The sequence below is a fragment of the Ylistrum balloti genome, unplaced genomic scaffold (genome assembly GCF_031769215.1).
Source record: "Ylistrum balloti isolate Yb309-2 unplaced genomic scaffold, AGI_CSIRO_Ybal_v1 Utg370246, whole genome shotgun sequence".
Taxonomy (NCBI): domain Eukaryota; kingdom Metazoa; phylum Mollusca; class Bivalvia; order Pectinida; family Pectinidae; genus Ylistrum; species Ylistrum balloti.
Window position 1 is genome coordinate 1,289,727 of NW_026782198.1, and position 24,094 is coordinate 1,313,820.

Below are 24,094 nucleotides of genomic sequence, written 5' to 3' on the forward strand. Positions count from 1 at the left end.
ATATTTTATTAGGAAATATTAAGCAATACTTCGAAATGGTAAACAATATCTGCACCAAGGATATGTACATTCTGATTCTGTGATGTTGATAGGGATAATTAATCTCTTCAGACATTCCTTGTACAATTAGTTCTTAAATCCAGGAAGTCAAAATATACTATATTCCGTGTAAACAATATTATGTAGATATGTTTTGAAACTTAATTCCTGATTGATAGTTATGCCATTATCCTTCTCATGTGTTACAATTTCCAACTGGATCTTCTCCCCTTCTTGTCCTGACATGTAGTATTTCCCTTTTCTGATGTTTTTATTGTTATAACCATGAATTTATCTTGATGAAATTTCAAAAGCCGTTTTTTTTTTACCAAATTTGAAGTTTATCCAAGTCTTCTTGGAGTGCTTTTACATCTGTATCACTTTTTATTTGCCTGTATGGTTCCATATGATCAGGGAAGAGTAGCAGTGAAGGAATATTTCTTGAAAGTCATTGAGATATATATGTTACAAATCAAGTTTGTCCAAGCACATTTCCCTTTGGTATACCACTGATTACGAAGTATGTTTTTCATGCTTCACTATTTACAATGAATACTGGCATCCATTTACGTAGGAAATCATTTATCCATTTTACAACTTTCTGACTTATTCCATATCATGCCAGTTTTTTTAACAGCTGTGGTTACCAAATTTATAGATATCTCTAGTAGTTATTACAAGCTGAAAATTTTTCAAATAAATTGCACTTCTAGTAGAGTCTGTTTAAAAAGAGAAATGCAGTTGGCTGAAAATCACATGCTAATGTCCTTTAAAATGACATACAGATAATTGAGAACTAATAACACAGACACTAGAAAAATGAATGTGTTATTTTACTGTACAGTACACTGTATCAAATATGTAACAAGGATGGACACACATGCCTTTAGTTTCTAACTGTACATTCTTTGTTCAATGATCAACTCTAGAAATAAAAGTCAACTGAATATCAGAATAATTAGAACTATACAGTTTCCTAAGGCAAATTTGGCAACCTGCTGTATTCTCAATTTCTACATAGTGTACAGTGACTTGAAGAAGTTGAGAGTATTGTGAAGTCTGATGGATACCTGCTAATCTGGGATATTGCATAATTTGTTTCAACTAGAGGTGATAGGGTGTCTGTTTAGAAAGCAAAACTTTGCCACATGTAGCTCAAGCCCTACCAGATGCAGAGCATGTACAAAATTATATTATCACTCCGCTTTTAAGTGTGTGGTGCTGCTAATAAGGAATTGACTTTGTTTGAACAGTGACTCTATGAAGAAGGAAGCAGTGAAGAAGTTTGGAATACATTTCTTTTTTTTATTTCATATTGGTGATTAAAGACATCTGTCACTGGGATTGCTATTTCAAACTTCAGTGGGGACTGCAGGAATTCCTTTTTCACCACTTCATTTAAAATGCACCTAATTGTCAAACTTTTTTTTTTTTTTTTTTTTTCAAACTTTAAAAGCTAGCTGTATGTGGACAGGTATTGCTTACCAGACATCTAATTATTACCAAAAAGAAGTTGCTTAGTATAAGTGTATTTGAAACATGACATTGTAAGATAATTAATTCATAATGATACAAGCTTTCTATTTTCCTTTTTTTAATCTGTTCAGGTTTATTAGGTTTTGTTCAACATGGATATGGTGGACAGCCCAGGATATGGGCCAAAGTACATGAAACCAAAAAAGTCATCAAACTTTCAGACAGAACTTCAACAGAGGTTACATGAGAGGCGCAAACAGGGATTGACTGCAGATTTGACTGATGACAGTGATGTTCCAGAAGACTTGGAGCCAGGCGGAGATGATGATTATGGTAATATATTTTTTAAATGTCATTTGATTGTTTTGGTATTGAAACTTTTAATGAGAGAATAACTCAGGACCATGATGTATGTGTATCTCATTTTATAATTGAGAATAAATTATAGCTGGTAAGCTTTGAAAATAATTAGCTAAGCTTAAGTTTTAGAACTGGTCCATTTTGTTGTTTGGTGTGTCAAGCAGTAAAAAAAGATACTTTTGACATTGGCAATACATGTAATTATCAAATTTATATAATGTACCTGTGGTTAAATGAAAGTTTTTGCCTAGCTATTTTGCTTTATATTCACTGAGGAATTTGTAAATACAAATTTAAGGTGGCTGGGGCTCAGTAGAAATGCAATCTCATTTCACCTGTGGGAATGGGGTTTGCTTCCCTGATTACATGTCCAAAGGTATGGGGTCACCTACTCAGCCTAGTGGGCTTTATCAAGTTATTTCAGTTTTGGAATGGCCAATCTAGACTTGCCTGAAAATGTTCTATACAAAGTACAAGCCATTTGCGTCAAAAAGAGTGATCAATAATATATATTTACTTGTTTTAAGATTGTTGCTAAATAGATGTAGTTTACATATCATGTTTTTATGAATACATTTTTTAAATATGATATTCATATCTGTTTTAAGATATGTGGGTTTTGATAATGTTCAACTTGATATACAAATATATATTTTAGATGGCAGTGGTTTAGGGACATAATCAAGTACATGACTTAGAAATTTTTCTGTAGGGCTCATCCACAATATGAGACTCCACAGTATCCCCGAGTAACTGAACATTTCTTTTTTAAGTGGTTCTCTGGGCTTGTCTGATGAAACAGTGGTGTCTGTTGTCCATCCATCCATCAACTTTTTCATACAAATCGCTACTAGTCATAAACGACTTACAGGATTTTACCCAAATTTGGCTCCATGGACGGTAGAGGCAGTGCCCAGTAGGGCAAATTCTTTAAAATACTATTCCTTCTGTAGGAGGAATGATTGGATTTTGCCCAAATTTGTCAGCAGAATTGTTCAGTGTTTAGTATAAATGGTGGGTCTTGGACCCCTGGGGCAGTGAAAGAGGTGCCCAATAGGGGAAATAGAGCAAATTCTTTAAAATTCAACTTCTTTTGTAGGAATGATTCAATTTTACCCAAAATTGGTCTCAAGAATTGTTAGGTGAAGGAGAATTAATTTTGTATAAATGTTGGGTCTTGGTAGTCCGGGGTCTAAGGAGCAGAGCACATTAGGGAAAATAGAGCAATTTCTTTAAAATCAAATTTGTCTTGTTGGATTGATTGGATTTTCCCCAATTTTCGTCCGAAACATTGTTGGGTGAAGGAGATTCAATTTTATATAAGGCCTATGGAAACAGTGCTTTCTGGCCCCAATGACAGAAGGAGAGGTCCTAATTGGGGAAATGTTAGATCTTAAAAGCCCTTTTTCCATACAAGGGTATTGTCCATGTTTGGTCTGAAGCTATTTTTATGAAAAATTAATCTGACCTCTGTTTGACCACAAGGACGGGGCCAAATAAGATAATTATGTATGAAATTGTTTGTCATATTTAAAATTCTTTATTAAATGGCTGTAAAGCTAACTGAGGCAGTGAGCAATGCAGGCCCCTTGGGTCTCTTGTTTAAATTTATTTTATTTATTTGTTTATTTTAGATCCATATGCACAGTATCGGACAGACTTCCAACAAAAGAAAGGCAATCGCCCAAGTTCTGCAAAGCGTCGTTCCCCTCTCGAACATCAAGCAGATTTATCCCTCACTGACACCCTCAGACCAGGGGCAGGTGATCGCTTCATGAAGAAAGGAGGGTCATCTGCTGGAAATAGTAGTATGCCACCACTAAGCTCACCAAAGACTCCACCTAGGGACAGATATAGCATGGAAATGCCTTCCCTCACATCACCAAAACTGTCCCCTAAAGGGAGTTCAAGCATGAGGCCTTACGGGGATAATAAAGGGGGACTATCTCCAAAGGGAGATAAATCTAATTCAAAACTGAAGCAAGAACAACCGATGTCTGCATCAGACATGATCTTTGGAAGAAAAACTCCAACAAGTGATTTGCAAGGGTAAACTTATTTATTAATTTCCTTTTTTTATGTGTCAATTCTTTTTCTCTTTTTAGATTCTTTTTTTTTTTTTTTTTGACTTTCACAAATATTTTTTTCAATATTTCCTAAAATATGTTGATATTAATCCTTTTTTAATGCAAAATAGATTGTTGACATACAGATATATACCGTTTTAGAAAAATGATTTCTCTGTTTTAAATACTTCCATCAGGAACTGTTTAATACAATCTTGATACAGTGTGATAGATCTTACAATCTCTCAGTTATGAATAATTTTGAACACTGTTTATAATCAGAAGACTTACACAAGACTCTAACAAGCCATGGCAAGCACCAAACCTGAGAAAGGCAAGTCCTGTCATGATGGATGATGATAGGGGATCCGGAGATAGAGGAGTATCACCTACCTCAGGTATAGAAACTAAATATTGTGGCTGGGTTTAATTAGGAAAACAGGATGATGAAAAAATAATTTGTACATCTTAAGATTAACATTATATTGTCTGTCTCTGCGTACGTTACCAGTTGAGAGTTTGGTTATTTGTGAAAGAATCTAAAAGGTGATTGTGAAGAAAAAGGGAAAATGAAACTTGAAAGATTTCATTTTACGTGGAGATCTACCGTCTCCAAATATTGAAATAATATATAAATTTAATGAGCCATTTTTGATTATGTACAAAGCTATGTGTACTTACTACAAATGTTATGTGTCAGAGTATAGAATGATGCTGATGAATTAAAATCTCAAAAAGTCGCTAAAACATTTAATTACTGTTAACGTCATAAATTAAAAAAATTATTACTGAATCATGGTCTTGGTGTCAAAAAGGTTTATTAATGTTGTCAACGAATGTTAATATTAATGTTAAAGGATTGCGAGGCAGAACTACACCATCGCTGGAGTCCTCCCTGAGGCCAATATCAGAGACCCCATCTCCTAGACCACGCCAACTATCAGGGGGAACAACTCTACCGAGAGCAACAAAGTGAGTTCATAATTGAATTCATCTTAATTGATTTCAAACTGTTTACTTTTGGTAATGAAACTTATTATCTTACCAAATGTTGAACCCAGAGGGATTTTTTAGCAAAAGATTGCAAATAAGGAAATAAAACTAATACTTATTCCTTTATTCAATATATATATATTACCATATTCAAATTGCCTTATACACCAGGCACCAGAAAATGTGCATCTGAGCAAAACGTTCTACACAAATTAATTTTACAGAAATATAAGTCACAACATCCTTGTTTAGAAAACAATTGTAGATGTGAAAATTTATGGAAAAAAAATGTGAAAAAAGGATAACAAATATTATTTAACATGTGATATTTACAGAGGGACAGAGGGAGAGGTTCCTCGTCCACGCCCAAGGAATACCACTGACATATTTGGTAAGACATCCACTGTGGAGGTAGAATTGTCTGATGATGAGGATACGCAAAGACAGCAACGATTCTCAAAATTGAGTCCTGGTCGGAAAACTCCAACAGACCTCTATGGAGGTAGGAAAACTCCGACTGGTGGACAGAGAATGCCTGGACTTTCTGGCAGGCAAACTCCAACTGATCCAATGGGGAGAAAAACACCCACAAGAGACTTGCAGGGCAGGAAAACACCAACAAATGATCCACAGGGTAGAAAAACTCCAACAGGGGTTTTCCAAGGCAGGAAAACACCCACAAAGGATATGTTGGGTAGGAAATCTCCAACAGGTTCAGCAATCAGCCAAGGTCAAAGAGCAAGGTTCTCTAAACAAGGCGACCGAGAGGAGCCCCCACCATTGAAAAAAGAGGCAAGTCTCCTTGACTTCTTGAATGAGGACTCTCCAGATCCACGAAAAAAGAAACAGGACACAAAACCTAGACTACTCAGAGATGTCTCCAACGATTCAATTGATGATGAATTTGAGCAAGCAAACAAATTTCTCACTAAAAAACAACAGCAGCAACAAAAAACAGTGGAAAAACGTCCTTTGAAAAGTAAACAAGATGTTATGCCTAAGGGGAAAAGTTCTGAGGATTTGTGGTCATCAAGAAATATAGATGAGAAAATTCCTATGGACCAAAGTTCTGTGTGTGCTGATGTTGAAAATGACCCAAACATGAGGATGACAGCGACCCAAGGTGAAAGCAGAATGGTTAATGGGTAAGTGGCAATGATGTTAAAATGTTAAAAACTGAAAATAGTAAAACAAAAATAAATCTTTAATAAGGATTTTTTTCACCTTTTAACGTATGGGTGACATTTTTTGTCAGTTAGAATTTTTAACTCAGATTTTTCTGAAAAAAAAAAACAATCATGGATATTTAATTGCTATTATAAAACCATTTTCTCTACATGGACTATCAACATAGGACACATTATAATTATGGTATACAGAATATTTCAACCATTAAAGAGTCATATCCACTCCTTGACCGATATTATTTTATATTAAAAAAAAATCATGATTTTCTATTTTTCTCAGGTAGCAAAAGTTCTGACTAACCCTATAATATTGCAATTTTAAAGTAAATCGCTACCAATCTAACATAATTAATAGTTTTAAAAAAGGATTTGAAACGACTCAGTGCTAATTCATAATTATGCGGGAAGTCCTGCCCTCTGACTCATGCGCAAAGAACTGTAAATAAATCTGCCGTCTTCCAACATGGCAGAAAGCATGCAAGGGAATGGAGGAAGAAAACATGTTTTGACGGACTCTGAGGCGAAAAGAAGGAAGATGGCTGGTTCATACTCTGTATCGCTCTCTGTTTGGTTCTCTCGTGTATTATCACTCTCAAATCATATTAAATACTCTTATTATCAAATATTTGCTTTAGATAGATCCATTTTGCGATGTTCGATATGTTTGTTACCATATCGTAGCCCCCATTTGAGGGCCTATTTGCAATTAATCGTAGTTTTTCTCGTAATCTGCACGTTTTTGTGTCATATCTAAGCATTGAAAGATGTGATCAATACATACATTAGATGATTTCCATACAGGATGTATAGAGTATTGATTGCATTTATCGGTAAAATCTCTTTACAATCGATGTCACATGGACGTACTACTCACCTCTTCCTCCATTTTTGTTTTGGTTCTGATTGCGTCTGAACGTATCATGTGACTTTTCCTCAACAATATTCATATCCTGGTGTTGATTAATGAGACTAATTCCGGCACTGATATCTCCGGTACCCTTTCAATTTCAAGTTCGAAACTTTATAGAAGTCTTTATTTATATATTATTCATAAGTATACAACAACATTTCCAATCAATAAAATATGAAAAAAATATCTATAACGGAGTGGGTCTAGCTCTTTAAATATCATATATAAATTGTATATTTTAGAAATTATGTATTATAAAAAAAAATTCTTGAGCACAGTTTTCTCTGTGTTTACAGCTCCAAATCTGGAAAGATGACAAACGGCCAGGTGAACAATGAAATCATAGATATGGTTGCCGAGGAACAAGAAAAGCATGGACCAGGTCATATCAAACCCATTCAGCCTGACAAAGAAAAGTCAAAAATGTATGTACAGTGTCTATGATACTACAGGAAAATTAAGTTACACTGTAAATTCATTTTCAATGAGCATTAGAGTTTGGAGGCCCAGTCTTGTGTTATATTTTTGTTATTGTTGATTGATTTTATAGAAGAATATAAGACTGCTGTTTAGATGTTGAATATTCATGATTTTTCCTTTTTATCTGCAGGTCTGAGTATGTGTAGAAAATTTACCTGTCTATACATTTTGTTGTATGAATGCAGCCACAATATTCATTATTCATTATCAATGAAATGAAAAATCCTTATGTATCGGTATTCTCTTGGAATGTAATTTCACAAGTTCGTATCAAATTACCTCCCCTGGAATTGAATTTGAATTGTTGGGATGTAATTCTTTCTCTCTTCAAATATACATGTCAATGGTTTTCTATTTTTGGGAATTATTTCAAGATTGTTGAAAGTTCTTCATTTATTCTGATAAGTTTTCGTGTTCCTTTGATTTCCTCTTTTTTCTTTTCTTTTTTTTTTTTTTTTGTGTTATTTCTAATCTCCATTTTCATGTCTGCAATGAATTTTGTTGATTTCTTATGGATAGATGATGAACAGTATTATCAAAAGAATATCAATTATAATCATTTGATAGTGGAACATAAGAATCTATCCCATAATGCACTTAAAAGTTGTACCCATTTGACACTGAAATTTTAAAAAGGTTGCATCTTCTTATAATATGGTATAGGTTGTCTTTTGTCAAAGGTTAAAGGATCAAAGGTCACATTTGACAACTTTCTTTGACAAATTCTGTACATTAACACTCTTACTGACATGCAAGGGAGTGGAGGCATTCATATCTTACAGACATTTTTAGTATGTATTTATCTATTTATCGCTTTGTATAGAGATGATGGTAAACGTCAAGTCCATAAGCCTAAACCCCGTCACTCCTTGCCTGGGACCCCCAGCAGCATAGGAAATCTTACTGAGGATTCACTGAACAGCACTCGCTCAATTAGGGATGCTATATACACAGAATGGAGAAAAGAAAAGATGAAGTCTGCCAAACAGCAGCTTGCTGAAAAGAAGAAGAAAGAGGAAGAAACTACGAAACAGAAAGAAGAGGTTTGATCTGGTTTATTTCTTTAACTTTGATAATGAAAAGTCAGATCACACTTTGTATTTTAGATGCAGGGGGATGGCTTCAAGAGGAAATGTTGTAGTTTAGAAGTTAAAATAGGTCTAAAAACCTCCTTTTATCCTTCTCAGCGTTCCAAAAGATTCATTCCTTCAAGGATTTCACACACTAATAAAAGACCATTACACCTGAACTGAATTTGAAGTCCAAGGATCTAGGTTCAGTATCATGAATGATGTTATTAGCTCACCTAGGCTGAACGACCAAATGAGCTACAGGGATACTAAAGTGTCCATCTGAAGCATGCTCATGTAAAGAGAAATCAGTTTGTGTAAATGGTGGTTTTCAGCCCCCTTGGGTGAGAGTGGTTAAGCTCAGTGGGGAAAATCTATCCATTTCTTTAAAATCTATCTTGCTCTTCAGGAATTGCTGGATATTGTCCAAATTAGGGCTTAAGCATACCTGGGTTAATGGATATCAGTTTTGTATAAACAATGGGTCTCAGCTGCTTAAGGCATAAATAAGGTGAAGGCCTCAATAAGGAAAATTTATTTCTTTAAAAATGATCTTGAATTTCAGGAATTGCAGGATTCTGTCCCAATTTGGTCTGAGACATGCTTTGATGAAGGTGATCAATTTTATCTGAAGAGTGGATTTTTTCCCTGTGTGGTTGGAGGGGCAGGGCCTGTGGGTGGAAATAGAATAAATTCTTTCTAATTTTTCTTGTGTTTTAATGACACAATTTTGTTGAGATTTAATCTAAAGCATCCTTGATGAAAAGAATTTAGTTTTGTACAGAGGAGGGACAGAACTAGTAGGAAAAATAAATACAAGTGCTTCAAATATTTTTCCTTAGGTAAAGTTAATCAACCCTGGCTGGTGATACAGGCCCTATAGACACCTTGCTAGAAAATTCTTGCGGGCATACAAGTAGCTTCATTCCTTGATTTTATCAAACCTGAGGCCATTTTTTTTGTATTAGTTTATATTATTAAGTGAAGCAGGAACTGCAAGGGAGTTTGTATTATTTAGTGAAGCAGGAACTGCAAGGGAGTTTGTATTGTTTAGTGAAGCAGGAACTGTGAGCATGTTTGTATTACTTAGTGAAGCAGGATCTGGACGGGGATCAGTATAATTACATGAGGCATGAACTGCCCGAATAGACATACATAGACATACATACACTCAACCTCTATAATAGCTTTAAATATCATATATTGGAGAGATTCCCTCAAAGTTGAAGAATATTATTGTATTTTGAAATTAACAGGAAAAACAGGAAAAATTCTTGGAAAACAAGGCTTCTTATAATGCATGGATGGAGAAAAAGAAGGAAACAACATTGAGAGATCAAGCACGAGAAAAGAAAAAAGAGGAAGAGAAAAAAATTAGGGAAGAGAGAGAAAAAGAACAGAAGAGAAAGGAAGCTGCAAAGGTAATTTGAATAAAGTTTTGAAATCATGCTGCAATTTTCTTCAGTTATTTTGACTGTTAGAATGAAACGGTTTGAAGGTTCGTTTTGATTTGCTTCCTTTGAAACATTCATTTATATGCTGTTCAAAGCTCTCAACAAAGAAAAGTGCCATGCACAAGAACCATCAGTCTCTTTTGCATGATTTTGGACCAGTTGCCTTTGTAATTTTTCAAACTTAAATTTTGTTCATTTAGAGAGCATAACCTGTCTCTGTCTATGTATGTTTGGCAAATCATTATTCTTTTAATTCAGAATTTCGAAATTTGGAAAGAAACGAAGACAGAGCTTATGAAAGAGAAAATCAGAGATAAAAAGATGACAGAATATGAAGAAAAGAAGGAGAAAGATTCTGCTAAGAAAGCTCGTGAAAAATTGAGTACATCAGCTTTCAAGGGATGGTATGTACATTCATTTTGTACTTTCAATTTTGATGGCAATGCTCTTTCCATTTTAAAGCGAGGTATAGTGTTTATCCATGGCGATCAGCCCCAACACCATCCCATCATGTCGTATTCTTAGACTATGTCAATTTTGAGAACTTTTAAAAAATATTGGATCATATGTATCTCATAGTATCATACATCAAGATTTACATCTTATCTTATTGGATTGGTCAAAGTTAAAAGATCAAAGGTCACATTTGACAATTTTTATCATTTCATCAAACAATGGTGCTTACATATAGTTGTATAGGAACTGGGATATTTTTTAATTTCTCTTAATTACTTAAGCGTTATATCTTTAAACTGCATAATTGTTTTATTCTAATTTTTGTTCTTTTTCTCTCAAGTCTTTTATGAAATTGAGTAAAGATAAGAATAAAGCAATTTTATTTTATGTTTCAATCTTTTACTTGAATACACTTACATGTATATAAGCAATAAATAGATTGCCCATGAAATATTTGTAATATTTGGAGATATAAATCAGTCCTAACCTTTTACAGAATTGGTATTTACATTCAATTTGTTACAGGACATTTTAGCCAGTCTACCATTAACTTGGATTAATTCAATAGGTTTCAGTAGTATTGTAGAAAAAAAACCTTGAAAGATGTTAAATAAATATGTATACAGTATAAGTCTACACTGTTAAATACTATATAGAGGGATTTAATTCACTACATGCAAGTTTTGCTATACAATCTTATGGGGGAAATAGCAAAATCCAGGGACTGAATTACTAAGTACTATGTATTTATATATGTTGACAATTTTAGATACATTACAGTTTTATCATTGTTTTACAGGAAATCAAAGAAAGATAATCTCATTAAAGATCAAGTTAAAACTAAAAAAACCATGACAAAACAACAAGTCAAAATGCAAGAAAAGCAAAAACACCAACAAGAGGAGGACGCCTTACGTCAATATCATGATTGGTTAGAGAGAAAGGTAGGTAACTTAACCTGTGGGTTAGATGATTAGTGCCAGTGATCAGACAGTATGATTCACCAAAACTAAGAGTGATATCAGGATTACAGCCATTGGTCAGAGACTGAAAAGGGTTAGCTATTCATACAAAGAGTCTCATAATTAGACTCATCCATACTAAGGTTGTGATAATGATTAGAGTCAATGATCAGACAGAAAGGGTGACTCACTCATACTAAGGTTGTGATAATGATTAGAGTCAATGATCAGACAAAAAGGGTGACTCACTCATACTAAGGTTGTGATAATGATTAGAGTCAATGATCAGACAAAAAGGGTGACTCACTCATACTAAGGTTGTGATAATGATTAGAGTCAATGATCAGACAAAAAGGGTGACTCACTCATACTAAGGTTGTGATAATGATTAGAGTCAATGATCAGACAGAAAGGGTGACTCACTCATACTAATGGTGTTATCAAGAATACTAGAGCCATTTTTAGACAGAAATGACAGATTACTGCAAAGAAAATGTGTTTTTGGAATGATCAGGCTTAAAGACCTTAAATCATTTGTCTGGTATAAAAGTTTTTGTAATATAAATAATGAATTTGCCTTAGCGTCTCTATTTTGCTGACATTAATCTGAGTCTAGTATCAAGCCCATCCATAAATATTGCTGTTTAGTAAATAATTTTAATGCAGATTTATGATAATGTGTTAGACACTTCAGTGTTTGTGGTGTAACTACAGTATGTTGTTATACTTGTAAGAGAAAAGACATTTAGAACATGCAGAAGGTATACTTTATATACATCTTACATATAAAACAATAAAATATATGTGAATGATAAAGATGGAAATATACAAGTATACCTCATTAGTTAATATTACTTTTACCTGTGTCATCTTGTTGACATAATAATGGTTCAGTGGCAACACTCACCATAAACCAAGATGACCACGTTCAATCTCCAGGTTGAGTGTGAGAAGGTACATGTGTTGGGTCACCTACCTCTACACTGGAGTTTTTCTATGGTAATTTGGATTCTAACAGCAAGACCTGTTATTCTGATAGTATCTCTCATTTTTGCAATTGTTTTTTCATTGACAGGATGCTCAAAAGAAGCAGGAGAGAAAACAAAGAAGATATGGTTCTACTGAGGATCTGGAGGATCGACCAGCTTGGAGTCCTGCCAATAGAACAATCCCGTTTGGACGGTGACAACAATTCACCCATATTTCTTGTGCCTAAGAGAGACTTAGAGACACTGTTCCATCTGTCAGCCATACTTTCTGTACAACTGAAGAATCCGTCCCTAGATAGATGTACAGTGGTTTTAGAAATATATATGTATAATTAGATAGAAAGTTCAAATAAGTTGACAGGGACATATCAACATTGCAAGGATATTTAGCCAAGAATCGGCCATCAGCAATGATAGTTAAGAGGCTGGGAGATGTGAATGATATATTTGTTCTTGCAAAATTATGTTTAGCAGAGAGGTAGAAATTAAAAACAGTGAAATTACATGAAAGTGTCAATGTATTTTTTGTGCTTGTTGACTGTAAATTGTAGCTTGCAAATAGATTAAGAATCTGCATATACATGTATGTAAAAAAAAATCAAGTAAGATTTTTTTGGAAAATGTTTGGTATAAATGCTAAATAAAATGTCTACTGCCCAAACCTTCCAGAGGATGTCAGTTTCATCAAAGAGTTTCAAACAATATGATTTTATCTATAAAAAGTTCCAATGGGTTTTTTGTCAGTGCTTTTCAATAAATGTATAAAATACACATGGATGTAGATACTTAAATGAAGGGTTGATAGTGAAATTTATCATCCTAGAAAGAATCAGTTCTTAAACTGTACTATCTAAGGAGACTGGTTTTGTGCATTTTGTTTGTACATTGTTTTAGTCAGTATTGTGTGTTTTACTGAGGCTATCACATACATACTCTTTCACTAACAACTGCCAAACAAGTATTGCATTTCAGCATCTCAGGAAATACAAGTGCTGCAAACAAATTAGTGGTTTACCACTGACAAAATATGAAATTTTATGAATATTAAGTAAATCTGTAGAATATAATGCAATACACTTTTATTGTTTACTACATTATAAAGAATGTGATTTAAAACTTATAAATGTTTCTAATTATTTAACATTTTCTGTAATTTTAAAGCTCTGTTCTTGAAACAAAACAAAAAGACTTGATTTTTTTAAGCAGAAGAGTAATTTTCTGCTAATTTACCTTTCTGTTTTTAGATCGTATTTATATTTTTCAATAGGATAGTTATTGTTGTTTTGTTGTTAAGATGTAAATGTTTTGTAAAACTGTTGTAGATTAATTTTATTTTGTATATCCCATATTTCATTGATATCTAATTGAATTCCTTGTATGTGCAGTGGAATTAATTCATTAGAGGAAAGAAATAGATTATGCATTTTATTGTTTTTTAAAGAGAAAGGTAGAAGAAGGATAGCACAATCATGTTAAGATAGATTTCACATCCTTAATTTTAAGGATGGACTAATTTTCAAATTTAATCCTCTGTGTCTGAAAATGGGTTATCACTAACACTTCAGTTTTTACCTGTAAAAGCATTTACCTATTCACATGTGAACCTGACAGGTCACTCTTTACGCAAAACAGAAAAGTTGTTCAAAATTGTATAAAATTTCTTACAGTTATATCTATTCATATAAAAGAACAAAAGGCAGTGCTTTCCATATAACACAAAGGTTAGGAAAGTTTTTTTTTTGTTTTTGCAACTGTTTGTGTCTGGATTACATATATTTTTGTATTCTTGTGAGCATTCCTTTGCAAACTTTTATTTTGCTGTTATTATGTTTGTATAACTTCTACTATAGCACAAAATTAGGCTGTCAAAGCCTCTGTTTTTGCTGGTTGAAATACATCACTATACTATCATTGTTCTGCATTGTAAAGACACTAAGATACATCTAGAATTAGTTTTGTGAAGTGATAACTGAAGTCGAGCCTCAGTGATACAGGCATACATTGACATCCTGATATTAACTAAAACAAATTACTGAATGCATCTTGTCTCAGATCTGTTGGTGACATGTAAATGTGTTTCATGCCTTGATTACTGAAATGCAAACTTACATTCATTTGTTGTAAATGTAGTAGGTAGTGTTTAAAATCTTGATTTTTCAGCATCAGAAAGCTAGCTGACGATTGAATGAAATTTAATCTGTGTGATTGCTTATAGACTGATTCTATCATGAAGTCACTGTTTTGTGCACTATGAGTAAATTGTTTTATATATCAAATGTTGATATAACTTTATAAATGAGAAATGATTGTGATTTCATCTTTACATATCAATTTAGATCACAACATAATATATATTAAATAAAGTTGTATGTATGTTTAGCTTTAGGGAATTTCGTGCAACTACAGGCATTCTGTGATATTTCATATTGACATCATCATTGATTTAACCCAAGATATTTTACAACAATATTAACATATTCACTGGTTAGTGAACTAAAAAATTAAAGATGGGTTGCAGATCAACTCTGATAAAATTTTACTTCTCATTTGTCATATAAAAACGTCTAACTTAAAAAATTGTTGTTCGAATTGTTTATGAAAAGTAAAATTGATGGTATTTGAAGGAAAAACATTGCATTTGCATTATCATTGTTATTCCTAATTTGTCATAAATGCCACAAATGAAATTGTATTGAAGAGACACTGTGTACTTTCTTTACTTTTTTGTTTATATATGTTGGAATATCTAATTTTGTAATTAAACAACCATAATTGATGATAACAAGTCATGATAACATTTTAAATGTAACATTAAGTTCAAAGAAACCTTTAACAGGTGATAACTTTAACAGGTGATAAAAGTCTTCTCAGTTTCTTTTCAATCAAGCCGTAATTCCTATTAAAACATATGGTTGTGTACATGTTTAGTTCAGAGTTTTAGACATGGACATGAATAACTGTTTTGTCAAATGTCATTTCTATGTGTAATTATCAAGGTTGGAAGTAAAACATTTGGATGTTATTGTTCTGTCTTAATTTGTTTAAATTTCAATGAAATAGCAAACGTACAAGTTCTTTGTGTTTACTTCCTCTTGAGTGTGTCCATCAATCTGTTGTTCGAAAAGTTTTGGAGTTTATCTAAGCTACTGTTTGATATATGGACCAAACACTTGGTATTTTGGGTTCATCACAAGAAGACACACTATTTCTTACCAAAATGAAATCAAAATCAGTGATGAATGTTGACCACCGTGTGAAGATGTGCATGTGCAGAAAATTGGGTCGCTATCATAACCAGGTCACTATACACAGGTTTTCAAGTGAAATACCATCTTCTGATTGGTCGATATTTAGATATTATCTGCTTAAGTTGAAACTGGAGGAAAATAATGGTTGTCATTTAGTTGTCATGGTGACTAAATGAAGACCTCTTGGAGCAATCTTGTTGGGACAACCCCTCCCAAGCTATAGTTGATTGGGGAACAGAGGGGTGTTAGTCAGGCATCCTGGCGACAGTTCTAATTTGAAGAGGTTCTGGAGCTTGTTTCAGCCATTTTTGATGTACTTATATATTTACTGGAAAACGTTACAACTAACTATGTACTGAGATATAGCATGGTCAACAGAAGCCAGACTGAATTGCATAATAAAACGAAGTCTTTTTACATATTTTGACTTAACGTCTGTAATGCATACTTGAAATAATAATTCCAGACTATACTTCAGCCACATTTATATGTATGGACATCATATTTGGTATTTATACATGTAGCTGCATCTTAAATACAACCGGAATTCTGTGCTGTCACTTATCTTAATCTTAATTCAACTTTAATTTGGTGCTGTCTATTAACTTTTGGCACAAATTTCAACTACTAGGTAATTGTTATGTATTATGTTACATCATCAGCACGTTTTACGATGCATACATGTACCAAACTTTGCTTTTACCTTTTCATCTTAAATCAGGAGTCATAAATGGATGTTTTTACCGAGGGAAAAGTAATTTCTCGCTTTTGAAGCATCTATTTAACGTGCATTCTTAAGGAAAATACCGAAATGTTAACAGAATCTTAATCCAGCCTGAACTTGAATAAAATAAGGACAATTTGGCATGGATACTCATGAAAAATTATAAGAATAAGACCTATCTTTCAAAGAGAGTAAAAACTTCTGCTTGATCCATGACAACTGCCATGTAATTCTTGATCACCCTAAGTAATTTCACTTTCCCAAACAGAACAGTGTAAACAACCAGCTTGACCCTAAGCATCACTGAGAAATTTCAGAAGGCCGAAATATCTGTACGAAGCAATTTAGTTCACTGTTTGGCTCTACTGTATCTAATTCTAAATTATTATTTAAAAGTGCTATTATTCACTTGCGTGTCCTTTGTGCAATCTTTATAATGCTCGTTATTATACGGATAGTTTCGTTATTACATTTTGTATCAGCTTTGGTATTTTTTTCGTGTAAGAGACACTACATGATTTGACAAATACACACTGGTTTGGGCCAAGACCGAGGCTTCCATTCCAAACCTGCGCAATCACCTTCCAAAAAACAAGCAGTGTTAACAATGACCGAAAAGTCCATGAACAATAAAGGTTAACGGATTCAAAGCGTAGATCTGGTCGCATTGCATGGCATATGGAGGTCGCTCAACATTTGTTGTTTCATTCTTGTTGTAATATAAGATGTGTCCATATTTTGAAAAAAAGTTTGTGCTGAATCACTTCTCCAAAATTTTATCTAGCGTAAGCTGTTACCGGAGGTTAAATTTTCGGGTGCACTTTAATTCGTTGTTTGAACATACTGTATCTTATCTAGATTTTTATTGCAAAGTGTTATTCACTTGTGTGTGTTTTTGCTGCTGAACTATTAGTCTGAGATTTGCTATAACCGGCACGATTCAGAATATTTACAATATGATTGACGACGGTCTTCTAAAAGGGACAAGTGCAACTCGCCATCTAGATTTTTACATTTCTTTCCGTAACTTTCTTGAAACGCCTCCTATATATACTGAACTGTTTAATTCATTGTTTTTAATTAACCGTATCATACCTAGATTTGTATTTAAAAGTGTTATTCATTTGTGTGACTTTTGTACAAACTCAACAACGCCAGCCCTATCGGAAGTTCTACTGTCTTTATCAGTATTTCCATCTTGAAATTGATTCCAATCGGCTGGTATTCGGTAATCAAATATATTATATAATGCTTTCATTGCTATAACTTTCAGAAATCGTAACCTTCTTCATATTATATATATATATCCAATACATACATGAACTGTTAACATTGAACAAAATGACTAAATCCGTAAACAGCGCAAACTACTGAGTGATCGAAGAGGTAACGCACTCACCTTTCGCTTAGACTTTGGGAATGCGATTCCCCAGGCGGATGTAAAAAAGGTCTTGGGGTCATCTGCCCAAGTGTATGTGTCTTCCCCGGGTGTTCTGGTTTCCTTCCACTGTAAAACTTCTTGCGCGCTTACATACGGGCAAACGGATTTATCTAAATAATCGAAACTCTTATGACTGAATAGTAAATACTGAATAGCAGGTCTGAGCAAATCAAATAATTGTCGAGAAAGAGTCAGTAATAAACAACTTTTTTTAAAAAAAATGAACTTGATTGAAATACTGCACTGTATACTTTCAACTATTGGAAACATGTTTTCTCAATATTGAAATCGGCATGTCAACCTTTTGTAAATTTCTCCAAAGGAACACAAGGCTTGGCACTTGATACCGTTTGATCCAATGACATATGACTTAAAATATCTGAAGATCGACACCTCATATTCAAATAAGCGCGAGCTGTGGTAAATCGTTTTGAAACATGATCACATTTCTGCAGTTACGTTATCTGTTGTTGAATCAGTGAAAGGACATTTAAGCGATAAATGATTGCTCACATTTGAAGTATTCCTTCTTTGTTAAGCTTTAATTAAACTAACAGAAATAACTTTAAGGGGCCGAGATCCAAACATTTGTATCTTTATCTCTACTAACTATCGATATTTATTTAGAATGATATTTCCGCCATTTTGTAAATGAAAGCCAAGTGAGCTTATGCCGTGACGCGACGGCCGTCGTCCGGCGTCAACTTATTTCTTTAAACAACTTCTTCTCAATAACCAACGGGCCAAATCTTTTGATATTTGGCTGGTATGTACCTAGAATGAAGTCTGACACAGTTTGCGAAAAGAGATGATCTTGACATACCTTCAGGGTCACAGGGGTCAGATTTGTTTAAACACTTACACGACTTCTTCTCATGAACTAAAATGCCTAGAGGCATGCTATTTGGCATGTACCTTCTTTTGATTAAACTTGACAAAGTTTGCGAAAAGAAATTACCTTGACCTTAATTCAAGGTCAAAGGGGTCAAATTTGTTAAAACATTTAAGCGGCTTCTTCTTATGAACCAAAAGGCCAGAAGATATGACATTTGGCTGGTATATACTAGGTGAGCGCTGCAGGCCCATTTGGCCTCATGTTATTAACTAAATTGAAAATTATCACGTTGACTAATTATAAACGACAAGCAACATCCAGTCTCGTGTTTATGGTATTGTATTGCTCTATTTCATTTCATAATAGTGAACACCTAGCATATGTTTGTGATAGAAATGTACCACTAGGTTCTTTATGATACAGTGAAACTTCTCTGAGATGATGCAATGAAAACTTGAATGGAAATAAGCAGAAGTTTGATCTCAGAACATAAGGAATAAAAGTATTTACATTTGCAAACTAACAAGATGAGGACAACCGCGGAAACCATTTTATATGTTACGTATGAATACTAGATTTAAAATATTTACTAGCTAGAAAATACAAGACATATCTCAGACAAAAATATTGAATTTATTGTTATCTTTCAGGTAAAGTATAAATAAGATAAGTTTGAAAAAAGTAGTGAGATAAGTTTGAAAAAAGTAGTGAGATAAGTTTGAAAAAAGTAGTGAGATAAGTTTGAAAAAAGTAGGGAGATAAGTTTGAAAAAAGTAGGGAGATAAGTTTGAGAAAAAAGAGGGAAGGTGATATTGAAAAAAGAGAGAATATAATGAGTATCAACTCTTTATTAGTCGAACAGTAGCTTTAGTAGATTACTTTTAGTCGAGTGCTGGCTGGATAGATCACAGGAGTGAAATTTCCTAGTGAATAGAACACGAGTAAGATATTTCCGTTACTGAAGCACACAGCCAACATATAACCTGAATATATTATTTCAAAATATTCCCTAGAAAGTGATATGCTAATATTGATGATTTTCTAACTCCCTCCATAAAATGGTAGAAACAACAAGAAATAGTACCGAAGTTATGTGAAAACGAACCAAAGGTCTCATGGATGTGTAAATAGGGAGAACAAAACACTGACTGTTACATCCCTTTATCAATGAAATCGTTATTTCCTTGTTAAAAGAAAATATATTGTAACTTATATATGCAACAATACAGTTGATTTTGAAGTCACGTGCGCTGAAATATGAACATTGCATTGCTTCTTCTTTCTGTAATTTATTACTGTCTAAACCAAATATTATCATCCGAGTCATAATTCTAATCAGCACCACATCACCTCTTGCAAAGCCAATAACGGTCCGCGACACCTTAAAGTCGCAAACGATTGAAATATATAACCCAGTATTATGTTTCACCTACCATCGTCATGTCCTTATCATAGTCTTACATTTGAAACACAAAACGGAAATTCAGGTCTAAATGGAAATGTTATTGGAAAGTTTTCATCTCAAACTCGTCAATTCATGCCCCAAAAAGTCTCATATCAGACCATTCGTCTGCATTATACGTGACCGTCACTGTGCTCGCATGACGAGTGGCTATTGTTTAATTGCCGGATGCATACCATTCTAACAGTTGGTTTTGTCATAGTGCCAGTTTCGGCTTCTTTCTATTCTAAAAGCTTGTCATTTGGACATTTTCAGTTTCCTTTTCACTTTTTAAGGAAGGAATGGGAAATGTTGAAGACCTATACAGAGTTTCACACACTTGACCAACTGGAACTTTTCCCTGTGAAAATTCTTGGAGTAGAGATGATTTCTTATATAAATATGGTAAGATGACATACAACAACATATCACTTATTGTAGAATTCGAAAATGCATCTCCACATAAAAGAAACGTTTTGTATAATATTTTGTAAGTATCCAATATACATAAGTTAGATTCAAGCAAAATGATAAGATTGAAATTTTTGTAATTCCATCAACCAAAGAATTTAATACATAGATGATAAAGAGTAAGAAATTACTAAACATATACACATATGTACTGACGTTTTGCTTTGTATTTGACTTTTTAGTTCCTGTACATATATATCATAAAGTGAAGATCATAAAATGTTCCAGTACAAAAATTATTACAAAAACATGGTTGTAAATGAAGAAACGCCGAACTATGAGCAATTACTTCTTGTCTATATATATTATACGGTGTACTTCGGTAGATTTTCTTCATTGAATATCAGTATGTCAAACGTGTAAATATCATGACTGCTCATGAAATTGGTCCTAGTCATAAGAAAGAAGTGGTTACGGTCTATAAACTACATCACTTATATATCACTGTACATAAAAAACAGATTTTTATATGTTGTAACTAGTTAAAAAATTGCGTATGTGTAACAAGTAAATGCATGTATCTAGAATGTATCATATAAAAGGTAAGGTCACTGAAGTGTTCTGTGTACATAGAGGAGATGATAATAAAATCGAGTTGTCGGTTGTGTTATAATCAGTCTATATTAACACAGAAAATAATGATGATAGAGTTGTGATATAATCATATCCAACAATATCCCATACGTACGATTTAGGTGATTTAAAGGTGTTAAATCCATGCACGTTTAAAACCTCAGCATATGCGTGGAGAAACTACACATATATGATTGTGCTTTATGCACGAAATTCTTCAAAACATACATCTAGCTGCTTGCCAGCCTCATAAAAAAGTTTGGATGCATTTTCATTTTTCAGTAAGTTTGTAATTTAATGATTTCGTAAGGTTGTTTTTACAGTTCAAACGTTTGCTTTTCTTGAATAATGACAGCAATTGTCCCATATTGCTTATGTCATTATCATCCACGTAAAACAATATCTAACGATAATTGGTTTTAGTGATGTATGTGATGTGGGTCAAATGTCAGAACGACGGATGTCTAGTACAGGAAAATGAAATCACCACAGATGTTCGCCATGTTTGTCTTGGTGCAAGAGAATTGGCAGCAAATGGACCTAGCGAGGTAGACGACGACAATAGTGACGGATTCACTCTTAGAGAACGTCTCAGACGACTGAGGGTTAGAGCTTCAATGATGTACAGAAGTTTGAGATCTCTTAAAATTCATTACGTGAGTATTGATATATTGTGAAATAATGGTCGTGTCGGATGGCGCAATGGCAACACACTTGCCTTTTAGTAAAATTTGGGTTTTCCCTTTTGCCTCGATTTGCTCCAGCAGTAAGACCCCTCATCAATCCGGGCCAACAGGAGTATTTAGTATAAGGTAGACAAACTTGTTTCTCGGGTGTTGTAAAATAAAAGAAGCTAATAGACGTGTTTCTATTAGTTCACTATGGGAAAAGGAAATGAATGCTAGCTGATTTAACATCAATCATTAGAATGACTTTCACATTTTGAATGTTATTACTCCTTGAAATTGTAATTGAATTAAATCCACTTTGACCGATTTACTGTCAATATTGTATTCTCTAAAGAAGAAAAATCCGTGTTGCTAGCTAAATACCTAGTCTGGATAATATTTTGGTATATGTAGATCAGCTGTTTGTATTTCCGTACAATGATTTTTCACAAATTCATTAGATTAGCTGTCACTCAATCGACTTTCAATTGAGTTCAATTTATCAGATAAAAAAAGACAGAAAACATTTGTATGGTTAGAAGTTTGTGACAGAAAGCAGACGTTCCATTTATTCCAGTGTTTGCTAGGATGGCATATCAATCACCAGGTGATGTTTGATATTGATTGTTGTCGACGTCGTCGTCGTCATTTTACTTATTTTTTTCTGTGTCTTCATTCAAAGATTGATTTAACCACTGCTTAACTAAGCAGACTTTTATTTTCCATTTTATTGAATTCGTTAGCGTATCAGAGTCACCAGTTTTAGTGTCGGCTTCAGCAATTCTGCAAATCGTACCTGTTTGGCGCCTTTAAGAGGTTACCAAAACTTGTCAGTTCACAATGAAGTACAGGTATGCATTTGATCAACATCTCAGCTAGTTAATTACTTTTTATTCCGACAGTTTCCTTATTACAGCAGAACGCCGACTTCATTTATATATTAATATCTAAAGAAATGAAAAAGAAATATATTGAATAATAAACAAATCGCAGTTATGTTATAGCCGAGACAAATTTGTTTAATTAGGGGGGAAACTTATTCTCGATGAATTTGGCCATCAATTAATGAAATATTTGAGTAATTTGTCTTCATTTAATTTTCAATTGAACTTATAAAAAGAGTCTTGATAATTCCATCTTTAGAAAAAAGTACATATAAAAAAATGTATAATGTATATAATTATCTTGTACGATTCACAGCTATTGCGCCGACTCGAACAGGACTATGTAGCCTTAACAACTGTAACTGGAGTTTTGAAACAGATGAGCGAGGATGGAGTTCATTCACCGGAAATGACAGAAGCAAGTGTCAGTGTGCAAAATACTATTTGTGAATTATTTCTAACAATATTGAAAATAAGGCAAATATCTGATACACATGAACAACTAATGGAGAGCCACGTTAGTGGAAATGGACTGTACAATGGCGTCATACCCTGGTGCACGGTGAGAAATATCCTATGTCAGGAAGAAAGAAATTACATTATATTGACGCATCTGGTGCACTTTGGTAGTTTATTAAGATACAACATTAGACTTCTGATATTGTAAAATTAGTCATAAAAATAATGTCTACCTCAGAATGTTTCAAACTTAGTTTGCCTATCTATAAGTTTGTCCTTTATAGCGTTTTCTTGTGGTATATATCATATTCTGATATCTTTCATTAGTTGATTTGGAATGTAAAAATAAATGCACTGCTATAACCGACAACTAATCTTTTATTTTTTAAACTGCTTTGTAGATTTTCACCTATGTAAGTGTTTAGCATTAAGCGTCACTAACGTTTATTAGTCTTTCACATGTAACAACCTCCCAGCCAATAGTTTCCACAACTCATTTGGTAGGAGATCTTCTTAATTGTTCTTAACTCACTTTGACATCCGTATTAGAAAAAAAAACATACAAAATCACAACTTTTATCAATAAATTGAAACATAAGCCCTTCATTCATAATAAAAATTCTGCCTGTAATCGAGAATACTATGACATGCATGAAAAGGTACGTGGTTAACAAACCATGACGTGTACAATTTATATAAAGTCACACGATATGAACATGAACATGTACGTAGTATCATATATTTCCGTAGAGCCAAAAATTCGTGGTTTTTCAAACCTTGACCTATGTGTAGGCCTTGTTTTAGTTCTCTACAAAACTAACACTAAAATACTTCTATCAATATTTAACAATACTTAGTTCCTAAACTTATAATTTCGTGGATTAAGAAAAACACTCACACACACGATT

General features: G+C 33.5%; 2 protein-coding genes across 2 annotated transcripts; both read left to right on the top strand.

Moving 5' to 3' along the window:
• Positions 1-1,667: 1,667 nt before the first annotated feature.
• On the top strand, positions 1,668-13,018 carry LOC132552384 (histone-lysine N-methyltransferase, H3 lysine-79 specific-like). Its single transcript, XM_060216554.1, has 11 exons — positions 1,668-1,848; positions 3,510-3,924; positions 4,224-4,339; positions 4,799-4,913; positions 5,270-6,079; positions 7,328-7,456; positions 8,335-8,554; positions 9,838-10,002; positions 10,294-10,439; positions 11,291-11,435; positions 12,529-13,018. Exons 1-11 carry the CDS (start codon positions 1,668-1,670, stop codon positions 12,637-12,639), a joined length of 2,553 nt encoding a protein of 850 aa, XP_060072537.1. The 3' UTR covers positions 12,640-13,018.
• Positions 13,019-21,600: 8,582 nt separating this feature from the next.
• Positions 21,601-23,394, top strand: LOC132552401 (uncharacterized). Its single transcript, XM_060216569.1, has 2 exons — positions 21,601-21,831; positions 23,044-23,394. The coding sequence occupies exons 1-2, from the start codon at positions 21,601-21,603 to the stop codon at positions 23,392-23,394; spliced, it is 582 nt and encodes a 193-aa protein (XP_060072552.1).
• Positions 23,395-24,094: the final 700 nt, after the last annotated feature.